Source organism: Ochlerotatus camptorhynchus, unplaced genomic scaffold (genome assembly GCF_037179485.1).
Source record: "Ochlerotatus camptorhynchus isolate MF236.1 unplaced genomic scaffold, CSIRO-AGI_Acam_v1.1 ptg000314l, whole genome shotgun sequence".
Taxonomy (NCBI): domain Eukaryota; kingdom Metazoa; phylum Arthropoda; class Insecta; order Diptera; family Culicidae; genus Ochlerotatus; species Ochlerotatus camptorhynchus.
In genome coordinates this window covers 769,097-788,280 of record NW_027040802.1, presented here as the reverse complement: position 1 = coordinate 788,280, position 19,184 = coordinate 769,097, and the positions used below count along the sequence as shown (strand labels likewise).

The 19,184-nt window shown below is 41.4% G+C and overlaps 1 protein-coding gene across 1 annotated transcript; it reads right to left on the bottom strand.

The window, feature by feature from the left end:
• Positions 1–2,489: 2,489 nt before the first annotated feature.
• Tsp68C (Tetraspanin 68C) lies at positions 2,490–19,184 on the bottom strand. Its single transcript, XM_065229456.1, has 4 exons — positions 19,039–19,184; positions 3,402–3,641; positions 2,947–3,342; positions 2,490–2,894 (listed from the first exon to the last, which is right to left on the bottom strand). The coding sequence occupies exons 1-4, from the start codon at positions 19,099–19,101 to the stop codon at positions 2,532–2,534; spliced, it is 1,062 nt and encodes a 353-aa protein (XP_065085528.1). The 5' UTR covers positions 19,102–19,184; the 3' UTR covers positions 2,490–2,531.

Genomic DNA, 19,184 nt, shown 5'->3' with positions numbered 1-19,184 from the left:
TTCACATTACAGCGTATATCACGTGATATACGCTGTCTTGCAATGAGCACTCATGCATCTAGTTTTCACTGGAAATCCTATGTATGAGTGTTCATTGCAAGACAGCCTATATTACGTGATATAGGCTGTAATGTGAACGGGGTATTAAGTTTAACTCGTGGTTAAAAGTGACATTTCTAAAGTTATTTTCTATGTTCGAAAATCTGTGCTGTCGATCGACCGGTTTTCGAGCCACGGTTGTCACAATTTAACTTCTTGTCTGTCAGAAATAACCATGCTCGGATAGCAGGGTTAATCGATAACTGTCCATCTGTCAAATTTTAACCAAAAGTTAAAATAATCCACCAAAAAATGGTTCAGAGTCTGGAATCGGAAAATAACATACGGGGACCCAACCAACCATTTCGTTAAATTTCTTAAATTTTCGATATATCGATCTTCAAAGACATTCATATGAAAAATTGATAGCGATCGTCACCATTTAATGAATAAATGAAAAAATACTAAAAGCCTGATCGTGAATCATTTATAAACATCTTTTTCAAAATGTTGCTACTAATCGTTACATATGTAAAAATATCGATTCGTTTTGCCAGATCAAAACATCGATTTCTCTTATCAGATCAAAATAACAATACACGGTACTTATATTTTTGGGATTTTTTTTTATCTGCATAATTGCTAGGTTTCGATCCCATGCCATCTAGGGTGTACTAAATTCTTTGTTCAAAATGCCGAGAATCCTACCACGCTTGTTCCATCGCTGATTCTTAAGAAATGACCGAGAGCGTATCGACGTAAACTTAAAGAACTATAATGGCAAACATTTGTATCATCGTGGCCATCGATCAGTCTCCCCATTAATTTTCCGGCAGATCATGCTTCTCTCGATGAAGAACCAAATTTGTCGATAACTAATATAAACATTGCCATCTGTCACCTAGTGTGTATCAAACTCTCTTTATCCAGCGATGCAAATCGATACAAGGAGATTATAAATGTGCATCGATGGCAATCTTTATTGTTCTTTACCAAAGTTCAACGTTACGATGGTATCAGTATTCAAATATTTTTAGATGAATATTTATAAAGAAAACTATAGTCCTTGTGACACATCGAAATTAGAAGAAATTTAGTATGGCATCTTTATAGATTACTATCATGCGACCGATAAAGAAATTATCTTAAATGCGAGGGGGACGACTCTATCTACGATGCAAAAAAGATTGTGTTTTGCTGTGGCTAGCTGCGCGCACGCTGAGTAGATAGAAAGAAGATTGATGACGATTCTGAAGATTTCCTGCAAAAAGATGATGAGCGATGCAAGTAGATGCGACAAATGAAAGAAGATTTTTCGAAGATTGATTCGCTAGTGTGAGATTTGTTGAGTATCTAAACTTGAGATTTAGATGTGTCGCCCCCCTCGCTTAAATGTAAGTATCGATCAATAAAGGTTTTTAAAAATATTCATCGAAATCAAAGAAACTTGAAAGTAAAGAATTACCGACATTAATCTTTATTTTTGTATAAAGAGCTTTGAGGAAGTTTCACGAATGGTTGGTCAGGGACGAGGGGGACGACTCTATCTACGATGCAGAAAATATTGCGTTTTGCTGCGGCTAGCTGCACGCACGCTGAGTAGATAGAAGGAAGATTTATGTCGATTTTGAAGATTTCCTGCAAAAAGATGAAGCACGATGCAAGTAGATGCGAGAAATGAGAGATGATTTTCCGAAGATTGATTCGCTAGTGTGAGATTTTTTGAGCATCCAGAATTGAGATTTAGAAGTGTCGCCCCCCTCGGTCAGGGAAGGGAATAGCCTCGGAAATAGCGAGATAAAAAATCCAAGGGAAAATTAGTACCAATAGACTGAGGCTGTGAACCATTTGCTGAGTTAAATTTAACTCGTGGTTAAAAGTGACACTTCGAAAGTTATTTTCCATGTTCGAAAATCCCCGTGCTATCGATCGACCGGTTTTCGAGCCACGGTTGCCAAAATTTAACTTCTTGTCTGTCAGAAATAACCATGCTCGGATAGCAGGGTTAATCGATAACTTTTCATCTGTCAAATTTTAACCAAAAGTTAAAAAAATTGGCCAAATGGTTCAGAGCCTGAGTGAATCCGCAATCTCTACTTTTCTACTTTTTCCTGGAAAAACAAGAGGTAAATTTACACATCGATGAGTTCCTGGACTTTGTGATTTATGAGTTAAATTTACTCAAATTTGGGACGTTCTCATTTGTTGGACAACGCTGTCGATTGCAATTAATAGAGCAGGCAGCAAGGTCAAGGAACCGACGATCGTCAAGTCAAATGTTGTCTCAGCATGCAAGCTGGATGGATTCATTCTCTGTGGAGTACTACGATTCCTACGTACCTTAACGTCTTCATCAAGGGAATGTCATCCAGAAAAAAAAATCTACTCTGTTAACCTACAATGCTTGAAACTTATTCTTACCTCTAAATAGCCTAGAATCTATCGAAATCTTGTTACATGCAAACACACTTCTGCAACCTCAAAGACACCTCCTACACCAGATAGCTCTTGGAGATCTGATAGTAGTGCGATCCGGTGTTGAACGGAATCTCGTGCCTTGCTTTGGTGTAGTCCTTCGGCTGAAGGTACGTCTCCCGAATCGTCGGTATCGGCATCGGTGTCGGCAGGTCCCGCTCGTAGATATTATCTCTCGCACCGGGTCGTCTCTGTCGGGCCAGCGCCGTCGTTGGCGGAAGCCGCTCCGGACTCATACCGGCCGACTTCCGGGGCAGCTTCGTACAACTGAGGATGATACTGAGAAGAACGCAGAACTCCACCACGGCAACGATCAGCCCTGCGCACAGGAACAGAAAATACTGCTCCCGGTACCACACTTCGATCTTGTGCAGGCAGCCCTGAAAAGTGAGATTTAGCAAGACATGATCAACGTGAAACGTCAACACTTACGTCCAAATGCCTGTTGCCTTCGTAGTCGTGTGGTTGCAGCGCTTGGCAGAGGGTCAGGTTCATCGGGATCGGATCCAGGTAGGCGGAGAACTCGTAGCGATTCTGCAGCCGGCAACAGGTGAGCGGCACTGTCAGTTCCTTTTTGCCCAGACTTTGCAGCTTCCACAGCGAGGTGTCGTAGTTGATGGCCGTGTTGATGGCACAGCACTCGAAGATGGTTTGTGCCAGATCCATTGCGGCGGTAAACTGCTCATGATCCGGGACACCGTAGCTGCCCTGCAGCGCTTTGACCATGGCCGTTTCGTCCAGATTGAGACCGAGACACTGCGGCCAGGCGGTGATCATCAGGCAGACGCCGAACTCGGCGATCAGGAGAGCGAGAATGATGAGGAAGTACTGGAATGGTGCGGTTCAAGTGAGGTGAAGAAGAATTTTAAAGAATGAAGTGATCTTACGATGGTCAGTACGCAGTATGTGTTCATGCAGGATGCCCAGCATCCAAGTAGGGCTGCAGTTATGGCGATCAGGCCTGCTATGGTGAGACCAAGAGCTACATAGTAGAACAGCGGCTGCTCGAGCTCCGAGAGAGCAGTTTTCTGGTGTTCGGTTGCTGAGATCAGTAGGCGGGAAAGCAATATCCGGGGGGCATCGGTGAACATGTAAAATCCCGTAGCGAGGAGTGTGACGCCGCAGAGCTGCAAATAAAAAATTGCACACTTCCATTACAAATTTCGACAAGATCTAAACCTTGAAACAATGGTATGAAGGTAAGATGGAGGAAAAGTGAAGAAAAGTGCAAGTAGACAGTCGAGGCAATTTCCCCTTGTTAGGCATTTATTCGATCGAGTTCACATGGTTAATTTCAGCAACGTGCGCCGGCTCGAGCAAAACCATCAAGCAGCACTAATTGGAGACCATTTGAAGAAACACTTGTAAAACGGTTGTCGAAGGAAAATAAAAACGACAAGGCCGTCTTCGAATGATGTTTATCTCCCTAATCCATCTCTCTCCAACATTGATATTGTCTGACAATTTGAGCAATTCGGCTTTTGAGCTTCGGTGGAAAAACAAAACCACCGAAAAGTTATGCATCATCAATTAAAATTTCCCTTTCGGTTTCGTTTCGTGCAATTTCTATCGGCCGCCACCATCCGAAGGGATTTTTCATTGAAAATTTATGCAATTGGGGCAATTTTCACAGCCGACAGCCAGCGGCTTGATTAATTGACTGCATCAGTGTGTTGTTTGCGTGCTAACACCGCTCTGCCCACTAATACCATCCATCCGACTACGATTACGATCGAAAGCATGTGAGAAAGCACTGCGAATGGAATTCGCTTTGACAGTTTGTTAGTGTTTTGTTCTAGTTGTTGGTTCAAATGAGACATTGACCCGCCATTGTTTGCATTGTCCAACCTGCCTGGCTGCCGCCGAATACTGCAGAGCAGATTTCAAAACTGGAATTCACGCAGAAGGCTGTGGGAATGACAGTGAAGAGCGAAATTGATGCGAAGGTTATCGCAGTAGGCATTGCGTGGCTTCTCAAAATGGATAAAAAAATAATATAAAAGTATAACGTCAAAGTCACCATTGAAATCGATCCACGATCGATGCTCATTTTTCCTCTCTCTCTCTACCGGATCAGTTTCTTTTGTTTATACATTTTCATTGAATTAAAGATGCAATCGAAACGGTTATGCAAGCAATAATTAAATAAATGGGATTCGTTATTAATTTTATCGAAATTATTCATCATCTTGGCGAAAATAAACAACACGGTCACACACAATTAAATGTTACATATACCCAAATATGATCGTCGTTCACCTACTGCACACACACACAGTAGGGTGTAAACGATAATTCCAACGAGCTGCGCCGCTTTTTCACGTCGTATTTCCTCCTATCTACTTAGGCTGTCGTGTTTCCTCATCACAATCAGTCACTCGGTTGAATATCGTCAACATGGTGGCTCCACCCCCGCGCGCAGGGTTCGTTTATTTACATATTCATGCGCCACGCCACCTGTGTAGGTTTTCGCACCGAGCCGATTCATCGTTCTGATCGTCCGGCAATCGGTTGTTGGTGGTCCCATGGAAGTCGGCATGGGACAGGTGTGTGAGTATAATTTAATTATAGCATGTGCAGTAAATCACAGTGTAGATATAGTAGGGTTCATAAGTGACTTATTACGGATCAAATGAACATCCGTTGGCTACCGAAAAGCTCAACTGCAGCGGTCAAAGTTCTACCAACAATCAATGCGGAACTAACGATTGTAACAAGTACGCTTTCCATTTATTTAGTCATCTATTTAGTTAGTTATATTGTGTACAGAATTCATGTTTTACAATTTGCTCATTTAACCCCTTCGGGATGGATGGGTCATAGATACCCACTCTCTATTAGGGAATTATCGCGTTGTAACGTGCCAGTGCGGTGTTACTCCCAGCACTGATGAGACCCCCGTCTCCAAGCCTCAGGGTCGGCACACGCTCGTGATTATTCCGCGAACCAAGAAAACACTCAAAGTTCACTTAAGACAAACTCCCACTTTATTCGTTTTGACGACACTCACTTCACGGACGGTCTTCCACTTCCTTAGATGTCTACTCCTACCTTGTGCTAGCACTACTCTTATTTTGTCTTCGTTGCCCCTTCACCTGCCACTGCCGTAGTCGTCGTTCCTCTCTTTCCTCTGGTACCGCCTCACCTTCTTGGGCCAGGGGTGGACGGCTCTACCTGTCCCGTACGCCCCTCGAGTATGGTGACGGACTCGAGGTTTCAAAGAACCACAAGGGTAAGTTGACTTGCCTGGATTGGTGGCGCACACTGTAGCTGAGGGATCAGATTCTCGAACTGCGATTCGGGCACACTACCGGCAATTGGCGACTCCGGAAAAAACACGTTGAGTACGCAAATGTTACGGTAAAACCGCGAGGTCGTGGCTGTCCAATGATACGTGGCAACTTCCTCTACAACTTCTTCAAACTTCCAACTTAGCTCACTTTAGCACTTTAGCTTTAGTTTTCACCTTCAAACTATTAATTTTTAGCTTTGACTTTCGCTATGTAACCGTAGTCTATAATAAACACCAGGCTTATGACTGTGCCTCTTGGTGGACGATGACCCCGAACCGTGACCGTTGAACCGTCGTACGTGCCACGAATTCTCCACGCAATGGCCCGATTACGCCACCCCTATGGACGTCCATTCATGACTGCACACAGCGTGCTCTGGTGGTGGCTAGTGGCATTGTTCTACAGTTTATAGCGAAGTGTCTCCTACTGGCTGCGTTCGTGAGGATTCTGGGAACATTTAAACTTTTTCTTGGAATTTAATAACTAAATATACGAAAACTACACGCGATTAATCTCACCAATCTTGGACGCAACGCTTACACTTGTTACAGCGTTTATTCTCGGGTGCGTGCGAAAACGAATTTTTTTGTCAGTTCGAACCTCAATCTGAGGTAGGTTTTAAAAACAATCGATCAAACTGACGTTTCTCAGTAAACAAGCAAACCCAATCTTGATACCCGATCCGCTATATGATCACCGACAAACCGACATGAAACTTAAACTTAAATCTTGATCGAGAATCCATAACGGCCGATTCAAATGTGCAGCGATGTCAGTTTTGTACTTTGAGCAGAAATTTCTTTGTAATTTGTATGATCATTCATGTCAGTTTATCGGTGCTAGAATTTCGACTAGAATGGGTTACGTTAATTGGATTTGCATGGAACCAATAGGCTAGTCAAGTAGTGAGCCAATTTAAAATCGTTAGTTTCGTATTGATTGTTGCTTATAGGCCCGTCGAAAAACTATCAAGCCGAACAATGCATTAGGTCCTAAGTAACATTGATCGATTCTCCTCGTCCACTTTCTTTTTCGTTAATAACTTGGCTACAAATCCGTTTCTTGCCGAGTTTGCCGTATTGGATGCTAGATAATAGCTTCTTTTATCGAACTAGACAGAAAAAAATCTGAATTTTAACTATCGCTTAAAATCTCCCTTCGTTTAATTTTGAGCTATACTTGGCATAAAAGCGAAATCGTTTACAAGCTTGCATACAATATTGCTAGTCTATGCGATATTGCGCTTAAATTTACACGAAATAGCCAGATGTCAGAAGTGTGCCTTGGTTAGAAATTTTATTGTTTTTGCTATGGTCATTCATGTCGGTTTGTCGGTGGTATCTATACATGAACGTGGGGATGCAATGAAAAAATCTACTAAGAGAATCTGTCAATGTTGCTAAGGTGCTAATTCATTGTTCGGCTTGCTATCACTTGAATTTACATTTCGTTATATCAAGCTGAACATTGCATTAGGTCCAAAGTAACATTGATCGATTCTCTTAATCGGATTTCTCTTTCGTTAATAACTTGGGTATAGAACCGTTCCTTGTCATGTTTTTCGTATTAGAATATAGATAGATCTTTCGTCGATCTGTGAGCTGAAAATAGCTGGGTATGTCCTAACATGGCCATGAGGATGCAAAGAGAAAGTCGACGAAGAGAATCTGTCAATGTTACCTAGGACCTAATGCAATGTTCAGCTTGATATGTGTGGTCGTGAGATGATCTATTGCACTCGTGATTTATGTCTAGATAGAGCTGGAATTAGGGCGTAACAGCTTTTGTAAACAATGACTTCTATCGATGGTTTCTAGGAACTCAAGGCACGCCAACGCAGACCAACATAACCATCCGATAGGGGAAGTTTTTCCCTACCCAATGAGGATGTTGGTTTGCTTGGGCGAGCCTTGAATTTCTAGAAATCATCGATAGAAGTCATTGTTTACAAAAGCTGCTAGGCCCTAATTCCAACTCTATCTAGATGTTATATGGATCAATGAAAAACACTATCTCTTTAAATCCTCATCAGTGTTTACGCGAGAAGTGGAAGTGACGTCAACCCTATGGTTACATATGAATGATAAGGAGTGTAAAAGAAGCGCGATTCCACATGCCGGTTCATCTTCGATAGGACGAAGTTTCATCCATTTATAGACACAATTTGAGTACAGTAGACCGACATTTGTTGACTACACGCTATTTCAAAACTACCCAAATTTGGGTAGAATCCACCCAGATTGGTCAAAACTGAACCTACCCAAAAATGGGTAAACTGTGTTGGGAGTTACAAGTTGACAAATGAACAACATTTGCCTGTGGACTTGGAGACATACTTCAAGTCCCTGCGTACATCGTACGGGCTAGGCAAAAATGTGCGTCTATCTTGAAAACTGTCGCTTTAATGGCCCTTCGCTCATTTTCAACTTCTATTCAATTTTCATACTGCCGTACTCTAACGGAACTATCCACCTACCCTCTTCTAAAAGATCATTCTCTAGCTAATAAATCATCACACTAAAGCTTCATGTTAGCATTTCCAACCAACTCCGGAAATGAAAAAAGTCGATCGGATTCATGTCAATGTTGTCCATTTGTCAACTTGTCAATCCGAACATAGTTTACCCATTTTTTAGTAGGTTCAGTTTTGACAGATCTGGGTGGATTCTACCCAAATTTGGGTAGTTTTGAAATAGCGTTTATGTTTGTTACTTTCTAATAATGCCTTGTTCAAACTGAGCAGTTATAACATGTTATAACGGTTGTCAAATAATTGCAACACATAAACCACCATCAAGATAGCGTTATAACATGGTATAACTCTGTAGTCTGAACGTACCCCAAGTAACCAAAAGTTCCGCATTCAACACTTCCAAGTTCCATAAAGTTCAAATAAAATTCCGACAGAACATTCAAGTTCCATAAAGTTCAAATAAAGTTCCGATAGAACTTTCAAGTCACATGAAGCAATCCGCACAAATCTTTTTTTGTAACAAAATTTAATGTACGTAAATATGTATTCGGCATGCAGGGTGCCTTCCATTCATTTTGACTAAAAAAATGTTTTAAGAAATTATGGAATAATAAGATATTATGAAAATATTTTGATTGTGTAAACAACAAGAACAGATTTTTAAGTTTGTGTTTGACACATAATACCTTCCAATTTTGCTACATGAGAGTCGTAATAAGCGATTTTGTAATTTATCTCCCCCACTCTTCGCTCTTCACTCTTCGCGAAGAGGCGATTAGAAAAACGCTTATTGTGACTCTGTCAATGCTAAATTTGCAGGTTTGATGTGTCAAACACAAACTTTACAATCTTTTCTTATTACTTACACATACAAAATATCGTCATATTATCTTATTATTCCATAATTTCATAAAACATATTTTTAGTCAAAATGAATGGAAGGCACCCTGTCGGCATGTGATCTACGATTGCTAACCACTGCGCCACCAATGGGATGGAATACCATGTGTGGCAAACACCAATTTAAATTCATCAAGGTGTTGTGTTTCGTACTCAAGTCAGTCAGCTGGCTCAGAAAACTCCAACAATAGGCGGGACAACAGCGCACTTTAATATATTTCAGATGACGAAGTGGTTCGTGCTGAGACTCTCACGCAGAAGGACTGGGTTTAATTCTTCCGACAGCTCCATTACTACTACTAATGCTGATAAATCAATACACATTTATACCTGCCTTTAGGAATAACTTTCATAAAAGTGCGAACTAAATATAGAATTGGTGTAGAGGACAAAAACCTTTTTTTAATTTATTTTCTAAAACATCCGTTCAAATTCCGCCAGAGGCTGCTTAGAATGCTCTTCAATTATGGTACCGGAACTTTCAAGTTCTTATAACGACTTAAAAATGAAGCTGCTTAGAATTCTATAGACCACCTTCAACCAAGGTACTAAATAGTACGTTCAGACTACAGAGTTATAACATGTTATAACGCTATCTTGATGGTGGTTTCTGTGTTGCAATTATTTGACAACCGTTATAACATGTTATAACTCTCCAGTCTGGACAGCGTTTAATCGACCGAACCAAAACAAAAGCGCGTTTTCTTTTTGCTCCGCAAATTCCCATACACGGTAACCGCAAAATACCCAATAATGACTACAAAGTAAGCATTTTCGAGGGAAACTGGGACTACCCATTAAATGAGTAAAATTTTACCCATTTATGAGTAATTACAAATACAAAACCAAGTAGTAAGTATTCATTTTTGAATAACAAATACTCATAAATGGTTAATATTTTTACTCATTTAATGGGTAGTCCCAGCACCGACAAACAACTAAAGACAGACAATTAAAAAGTTTATTGCGCAGCTACGTTTCGAGTTTCGAGTTTGAGTTTTTCCGTTTTTCCGCGAGTTTCAAGTGCTAAAATGTCGATGGGTGGAGGCAACGGTGGAGGCTCAGCCGGGAGCCAGGCGGAAGCAAGAATCGGTGCAGTTGGAGGGAGTATTGCGCTGCCAGTATTGGACGGTGTTGGGTATCGGCTCCTACCTCCTTCGATTGGCAGTGGATATCATCCGCCGACTCCAACACTGCTTGGGGGGCGAGACCGGTTGGTTAATTACCGCCTGTGTTCTGGTTGGCTGCTGGTAGTTTTCCTTGGGGAAGTGAGGTGCGGGGATACTGGACGTAATGGCGATTGGATTTCCTCTGGTCTCTTCGGAACCATCCGGTTGATGTTTCTCCCAAATTAGTACACTGGGCAATCACTTGGTTTGGCAAACTCGCGACACAAGTATAAAACTACATTTATTCCCTTTACTACATTTACTACACAGAACAACAACTTAACTCTAACAATTTAAATGTTCGTCCCCGATGGGAGCATCGACCGTCTTCAACGGCTACCGAAAACAACTGAATTCAAACTCGCTATCTGGTCATCGCTTGACCCATGATCGCGTAGACCAAATCTCCCTCTCGCGCTGTACAAATCTCCGTCCATTCGGTCCATCCTCGCTTCGAACAGTTTTCGCTCGTCTCATCTGCCGCTCTCGATGCCGATCGACCGTAGGTAGCTGGATGATGATGTTGGCTGCTATCCCTTACGTCTGCGCTGCGGAGACCGGACAATAGACCCATCTCGACTCGTAGTCCATTCCCTTTGTTGCCTGCAGATCAGCTGTAGCAGCGACGGTGGTTAACAGCCAGGGATGTAGTGCTCTGGGTGGTTCAGTATCGGACAGACGGGTTGCGTGGCCGGGAGAACTATTCGACGTGGGCGTTTACCACCAGGATGCTGATGATCCGGGAAGGCACATGGAACGCAGTCATGCGGCAGGAGCAGGATCCGGAAGACGCAGTTTCACAGCGAGGATTGGAGACGATATGTCTCGACCAGTGGTGGCACGAGTCCTGGAGTTTAACATTTTTTCCTTAACATTTGATACATTTTGCGATAACCATTGTGACGACACACAAAAACAAACTGGCAAGCGGCAAAAATGTCATGACATTTCTAAACTGTTTTCTGCCAGCGACAGAACATTTTCGCACAAAGAAGCAGACAAGACCGTCGGCGCGCGCGACATAAATTTATGTCGTGTAGAATTTTGCTGATTTCTGGCTAATTACTGCATTTATTTGATGTTTATTGCATGGAATTAAAAGATAAGAATGAAGACTGACCACTCATAAGCATAAATGTTAAAATTATGCGTAAATAAGGGAGTTGGTAATTTACTGTCACACGCAAGCCTGCAGCTGAAATTTCATTACAATAAACTGTTTGGAAAAATCAGGCTGCGAGATTTTATTTATTCTCTATCTCCGCTGTTCGCTTGGAATGTAGTTATACACGGTCGCCCGTGTGCTGACTGTTTTGTTTCGCTCTGGACGATGGTTTTTCAAAAAATGTACTGTTGCCACCTCTGGTCTCGACATAGAGCCGATTAATTACAGCCTGGTGCAGAGTGCCAAAACGGCGAAGCAAGCTTGGATGAAGCTGCAGGATGCTTTTCGGGATGATGGAATGACGCGACGAATAGGATTGCAGCGGAAGTTAACAAGCATTCGATAGACGGAGTGTTCGGAGAAGCTTTCTACAGCAAGAAAAATGTGGCTGGTCGTATGAAGAAGACTGAAAAAACCAAGATCCAGTGCGTCAGGTGAAAGAAATTTGATCACTTTGCTGCGGAGTGTCAGCAGAAATGACCGAATGAACCGAAGGACAAGAAGGATAAATCCGATAAAAGGAACGCAGCGATGATCACCTTTGAGAACCCGGAGAAGAGTGAATTGGACTGGTTCTTCGATCCAGGAGCTACACACTAAGATTTTGGTTCCGTGTTCGGTAAATTTTAACAAAATCAGAACAGCTGAATGTTCGGTAAAACTTTGACCTTCATTTTAAAGGCTTTTGAATTTGAAAATAATTTGAAAACATGTTCAACCTTGTTTAAATGATCAAATCTTGTCATTTTAGTGGAGATTTAGTTTCAAAGTAGCTGAAAAGCAATTGAATTGAATTGCATAAATTTTACCGAACAGTTCAGCTGTTCAGATTTCGGTAAAAATTACCGAAGTCGGCGATAATTTCTAAGTGTGTACATCGCACATGTGCAGTTGTAAGGCATTTTTGCTGAATGTACAGGAAACGTCACAGTGCTTGAGTGTAGCCAACGACGTCGAACTATCCGTAGTCGCTACCGGAAGTGTGGAGCTAGAAACTCGGCTAGAAGCAGACATTGGAGGAGAGTCCTGCGACTTGACGATGTCCGATGTATTGTGCATTCCGGATATTGCGATCAAGCTTCTTTCGGTTAGTAGGATGTGCAGTAAGGGCTATAGTGTTCAGTTCACGAAGGATGCATGCGAGGTGCGGTCCATTAGTGGCGAGTTGGTTGCCGTTGGTCAGGAGACAACCAGCAACCAAGCAAATGTCGTGTGCTACGAAGTCGAAGGATGACATCATTCTGTGGCATCGGAGAATGGGCCATCTAAACGAGCAAAGTTTGATGAAGCTCCGAAGGTTGGCAGATGGAGTTGATTTTGGTAACGCCAAGATTCCTGCTTGTGTCACTTGCTTGGAAGGGAAACGCTTTCGACAGCCGCTCAACAACGAAGGCACTCGTGCGACCGAGATGCTGGAGCTAGTCCACTCGGACCTGTGCGGTCCGATGGAGGAGGTATCGATCGGCGTAAGTAGATATTTTCTGTCACTTATCGACGATGCAAGCCGCAAGTTGGTCGTGTATTTCCTTCAGTCGAAAACAGAGGTACTCGAATGCTTCAAAGAGTACAAAGCTCTAATGAAGAATCAGACCGGGAAAAGGATCAAAGGACTTCGTACCGATAATGGCACCGAATATGAAAACACTGGTATGAAACGGTTCTTGCGCAGCTGCGGCATTCGTCCATATAATCCGGAGCAGAATGGGCTAGCGGAGCGCCTGAACAGGACCGTCGTAGAGAAAGCTCGTTGTTTGTAGCTGGATACAGGCCTGGATAAGAGTTTATGGGCGGAAGCTGCGGCGATGGCCGCCTTCTTGATAAATCGATCACCGACCAAAGGTGTTCCGGAGACGCCGGAGGAGCGTTTCACTGGAAAGCGACCAGATTTGTCAGAACTGAAGGTTTTCGGTTCGAAGGTGATGTGCTATATTCCCAAGCAACGCAGGCGTAAGTGGGATGCCAAGTCCGAACCGGGAATCTTTGTTGGCTTTGCATATCAGTCGAAAGGATATCGAGTGTACCTGCCAAAGACGAAAACAGTGAAATTCGTTCGCGATGCAGTTTTTCTCAGTGAACAGGAACAGCGTTCGGTGGAGTCTCCGGAGGCAGTGTTCCCGGGAAGCCGAACGAAGACGAAGCAAAAGTTTTTTGATGACGGTTCAGGCGTAGAGGGTTCAGATAAAGGAGCCTCGCTCATCCCCCCACTAAACGCCAAGGACCGCTGCTAGGCAGCTGGAAGTGTTGAAGGAGAAAACACTCGACATAGACCGTGTCTGGAGCCGACGTGAAGCAGTACGAACAGCAACCGCCGCCGCTATCGTCGTAGGGCCCCAGCGAGTGTCACCGAGAATCAGTGAGTAGAAAGGGAAGTTCAGATTAGTCAATAGACGTCTTAAATTGCATATTTATTTCTCTTTTTCTTATCAATCCATCGAAATCCGAACGTCTTTGGGGGAAGTACTCTGCTCGTAGCCGCCCGCCGGGGTAAATCAGGCCAGCTATAGGTTGGCAGGTAAGCCGCAACTTACAAGGTGTGAAGGAGCCACACGCTATGTATAAAGGCACTTTTTTCAACATTCATGTACCTCAGTTTTATCTCCACAGGAAGTTAGCATTGATCCTTACAATCAAATCTGCGAAGGTTTTAAAATATTTCATCTTGGGTTTTTTGAGAAAAAGTGTTTTGAAGTTTACTTAGCTGTTAACAAAGGCGTATATTGATTATACAAAACTGTTACGGATCGAAACAAATTCAGCTGAAAATGATTCAAAAAGGTATTAAAGTTGTCAAAACACTAAGTTTCAATGATACAGTAAGATTCCCTCTTCGGTACCGTCAGATATCGTAACAATGTCAGAATGTTTAAAATAATAAAATAATTAAACAATGGTTTCGTCTCTAAATTTACTATTATTGAGCCATTCCATTGCAAAGCGATATAGTGGTTCTCAGAATTTGGTAGGAAATGGTAGTTTTGATCCTTATTTTTTTCAAAAATGACTTTTTTCAAAAATTTATAACTTTTGAACAACTGGGCCAATTTCAAAGATCAAAATATCAAATGAAAGGTTTTTAAAAGTACTTGTAATTATGAAGCATAATGATATTAAAAAAAAAATTGAGATTTTATATTTGAAAACATTGATTGTATTCGTTTATTATGGTTTTCATTGTGTGTAGATAGAGGGTGTGTTTATATTTTTCTTAAAAAAATTAGGCTTTTTTACACAACATATCGAAAATCAGCGATGTGTTGTTTTTCATTAGCTGATGATTAAAATTTCATCCTTCAAAAACTGCACGATTATCAATCAGGCAATGGCGTTTATCAAGCACCTACAATGGCGACCAGCGAATCCAAATTGCGTATGCTGTTTTCTAAGACATGGAGTGGGAGTTGTTCCACCAACGACCCGATGATACTGCTTATAGAAGTTACATTCAAGTTCAAATCCCTGTTCATAAGTTTTTCCTTGATTTCGTTGAACTTCGATGAAATTCTTCAAACTTTCATGATTTTCTTTGATGTTCTTGATTTTTTTTCCTGAAATTCTAAGATATTTTTTTAAATTCATAGTACTTTCCTAATGTTATTAAATTTTCCCTGTGTTTCACAGACCATCCTAAAGTTTGCAAAAAATTCCTCACGTTTAAAGAACTGTTTGTAGAACATCATTGAAATGCATATAATGTTGCAATAGTTCCCAGAACTCTCTTGAAGTTCGTAGAACTTACCAGGAAGACATTCAACTCCCCTGAAGCTCACAAAATGTCCCTGAAGTTGGCAGATCTGGAGAGCGAAGCACACCTTTAAAGTTTGAAGAATTTTCCTGAAGTTCAATGAACTTCTCTGAAAGTTGTTGAATTTATCTGCTTCTTTGGAGGAACTTATTTAAAGTTTGCCGAACTTTCCTAAAATTCACTACAGTTCCCTATAGTTCGCAGAATTTCCTAGAAAGTCGATGAACCTACCTGAATGTTTCCTTATTCAAAATATGGGAATTGCAATGAAGCTCTAACGATTCTGTAGTAATTCAAGGTTAGGACTACCTAAACTCACTGGGCAAAAGTAGCTAACCTCATGTGAGTTTCATTCGTGTATTATCTGAAAGACGATTTTCAAACCAATTCGTCATGGTGGCCAGAATTTATTTTCAATCTCGCCATTGAGTCAAACATATATTTTTTTTTTAAATCCAAGCAAGTTTTCCACCCCTAAGGATGTTTTGGTGGCAAATGCCACCTTCACCACCTGCTGAGTACGGGACACAAAACTTTCGGATACCTACTATCTCCTTTATTGAACTCCAGTAAAATTTTTCAACGATCGTCGCTACTAAAGTGGCTTGATTTTTTTTTACAGAGACGTTTTTTCGAAGCACAACAAACAAACTCTTTATTTTCTTCATGAACTTATTTTTTAATTTTTTTCCAGATTTTCTACACGATACCTTCAATAAAAACAAAAACACTTGAAACAGGACGAAAATCAATGCCTACTACGATTACGTGGCTGCCTCCGACTGTCCTGCTCGTTTATTTCTCTTTTACTCTTAAGAGGGAAGAGAAATTAATTAAGAAGTTGTTCTAGCAAAAAATATTAATTGATTTTGGTCAAAGTTGACATAATCAATACGGATCTTACTTGAGAGTCAAAGAGAACTCTTTAATGCCGTTTAGATTAATTGGCGTTGACGGCACCGTCGAAAAATTTGCTCTTGCACCAAATAAAGACAGTTTCTTATGGGAATTTTCGGTGGAGTGAAAGGATAGTACAAAGTCCGCCATGTTTCACGCACAGTCTGACGTTTGCTTATGGATTTTCTCATAGGAGTAAAGAGCTACAGAGTCGCCGTCAACGCCAATTCAATCATCATTTGAACCTTGTTTAACTGCAAAACACTTTTTCTAAAAAAACCCAAGATGAAATATTTTAAAACCATCACAGGATCAATACTAACATCCTGTCAAGGAAAATCTGAGGTACATGAATGTTGCAAAAAAAGTGCCTTCAGACCGAGGGGGACGAAATTGATGAGCGATGCAAGTAGATGCGACAAATGAAAGAAGATTGTTCGAAGATTGATTCGCTAGTGTGAGATTTGTCGACCATCTAAACTTGAGATTTAGATGTGTCGCCCCCCTCGCTTCAGACATAGCGTGAGCCAATTGTCATTCACTGCGACAATCGTAGTGCGATATGCCTAGCAGAGAAGGAGATCGGGTACTCGCCAAGAAGTAAGCACATCGACGTGCGACATCATTTTGTCAGAGAGCAGCTCGAGAACCACACTATAGACGAGTGCACGGATGGATTTGAGTTCACTCACTCATATATGTATATCACATATGTGTTCATTTTTAGTAAACAGGGCCCCGCTGTTGTGTCACTTTTTGTCGAGTGAGTGAACTAAAATCCATCCGTGCACTCGTCAATGCAGCTGAAATACATTCGTTCGGGTGACCAGAAACCAGACGTGCTGACAAAGGCGGTCCCTTGGACAACTGAAAGTAGTTTTCGGAATCTCTCAAATTCCTAGTTAGGGAGAGGGGGAGTGTTGACTAGTGTAACTTCAGAATTTGCTCAGCCCTGTTTTTGGTCTATGTTTGCTACTTTCTAATAAACGTGTTTTCTCTATTCCTATCGAACGAACCAAAACAAAGGCGAGTTTTTTTTTTGCCCCGCAAATTCCCATAACATTATATCCAGGTACCTGTAATGTTTTATGTTAAAATAGTGAGATTAAACAAAGAAGGAATGCTTTACTATCTTATGAAGAATTCTGCAGAATTCTAGGAAGGATTTTATTGAAAAATACTAGCGGATGCCAGATAATTCTGGGGAGGATTTTGTAGGCACCCAAGGAAGATTCCAAGAAATTTCAAGAGGATTTCCGGTGAATTCTGATGCCTTGAAAGGGGGTACTGGAGGATCTCGGAAAATATTCCCAAAGCTTCATGAAGGACTTCAGAGAGTTCTACGGAACACTTCCGAGATTCCTAAGAAGGATTCCGGAAAATCTGAAATTATTTTAAATTGAACTCCCTGAATGTGATTGCTGCAAGTATTCTTTGAATCCTTTGGTTATCCTCTTGAGATTATTCTGAAATGTATTTTATAAAGTACCTATTCAAAATGTGTTATCCGGAAGTCTCTTTGATTCTGACTTACTTAGCTTGATTCACATGTTCGGGCACCCTTCCTAGGATTCCCAGAAATCCTTTGAGGATTCTCTAGATGCTTTCCCAAGAATCTTTTTCAGCATCTTCTGGGGTCTTGCCCAGGATTCTGTGGAATCATACTGGAGTCCATCTGTGAAGTACCTTCAAAGATTCTCTCGAATCCTTTCTGATGTTATCTGGAGTTCCTGTTGACATTTTCTTTTAAATTTGATTTAAATATTGTTATCATTTTTATATATGACTTCAGGTGATTTCTGAATTTTCCAGCTAGTAATCCTCAGCTGCAAAAAAGCTATTACTAGCTTCAAATTCAATTGACTTAAGTAATCTAATCTTTACTGGGAAATGTCAATTATTCTTTTATCCAGCGATCTATTGCAATACATCTATCAACCATGGACCATTCTAACAGATCCTAACCGAGTATCCGTTTAACCAGAATATTAGACAAATCAAATTTTATAAAAGTCGCCTTTAAAGATAGCATGCCTCCCCCTAGTAAAAATATCATATCCGAACGATAACTCAAATGATTGAACTATTCCTTCTTCTTCTTCTTCTTCTTCTTCTTCTTCGAATTTCAAGCTTATTGAATATCGCATATTAGCTTATTGCGTGCTTTCAACTTAGTGTTCTAGATGCACTTCCACAGTTATTAATTGAGAGCTTTCGATGTCTGTACCATTTTTGTATTGGTATGATTGTGTGGTAAGTCCAATCATACTTCTATGCCCAGGGAAGTCGAGAAATTTTTCAACCCTAAAAATTCCTAGACCGGACCGGGAATTGAACCCAGCCACCTCCAGCATGGTCTTGATTTGTAGCTGCCATACACTGCCAGTCCTCCCCCCAATGCAAGGGGAGGGGCAATGTCTATGTGGTTCACGGATAGCTCCAAATAGAATTTAGTCTTTATAGATTGAAATCACACTCAATTATTTTTGAATATAGGCAATTAGCCGTCTGAACATAACCATTGCAACGACAATGCATCATTAAAATCCAATTACCGTCATCCTCCCATTCCGGTGCGCGTGTGACACTTCTGAATCCAGCACCATTTAAAACCCGAACAAAGCAAAAACCTCCGATCATCTCACCCTCTCGCAGGTTGCCCCAGGTGAGCCGAGGGCCGGAACTGGCCATCACTCACTCACTGCTACCTACATTGATCCATTTGATTGCGAACCCCACGTAACCAGAGCAGACCGCGAGTGGCAGTTTACACAATGGGAAATTTTTTCGCGATCGACGACGATTGAATATTATCAAAACTTACATATGAGTCGTGAAAATGAAGTAAACGAAACAAAAATACAACGAGGACACAGCTCAATTACCATGAAAATGAGATTGCAACTGCCGAGCACAAACTTGTGGTTGAAGATCTTGCTCAGCTTCATGATCGACCTTTTTTCGAGATCGGTTGGAAAACAAAAATCACTCCGCACGTGGCGTTTCACTTCCTTTTCCGTTGCTTCCTTCC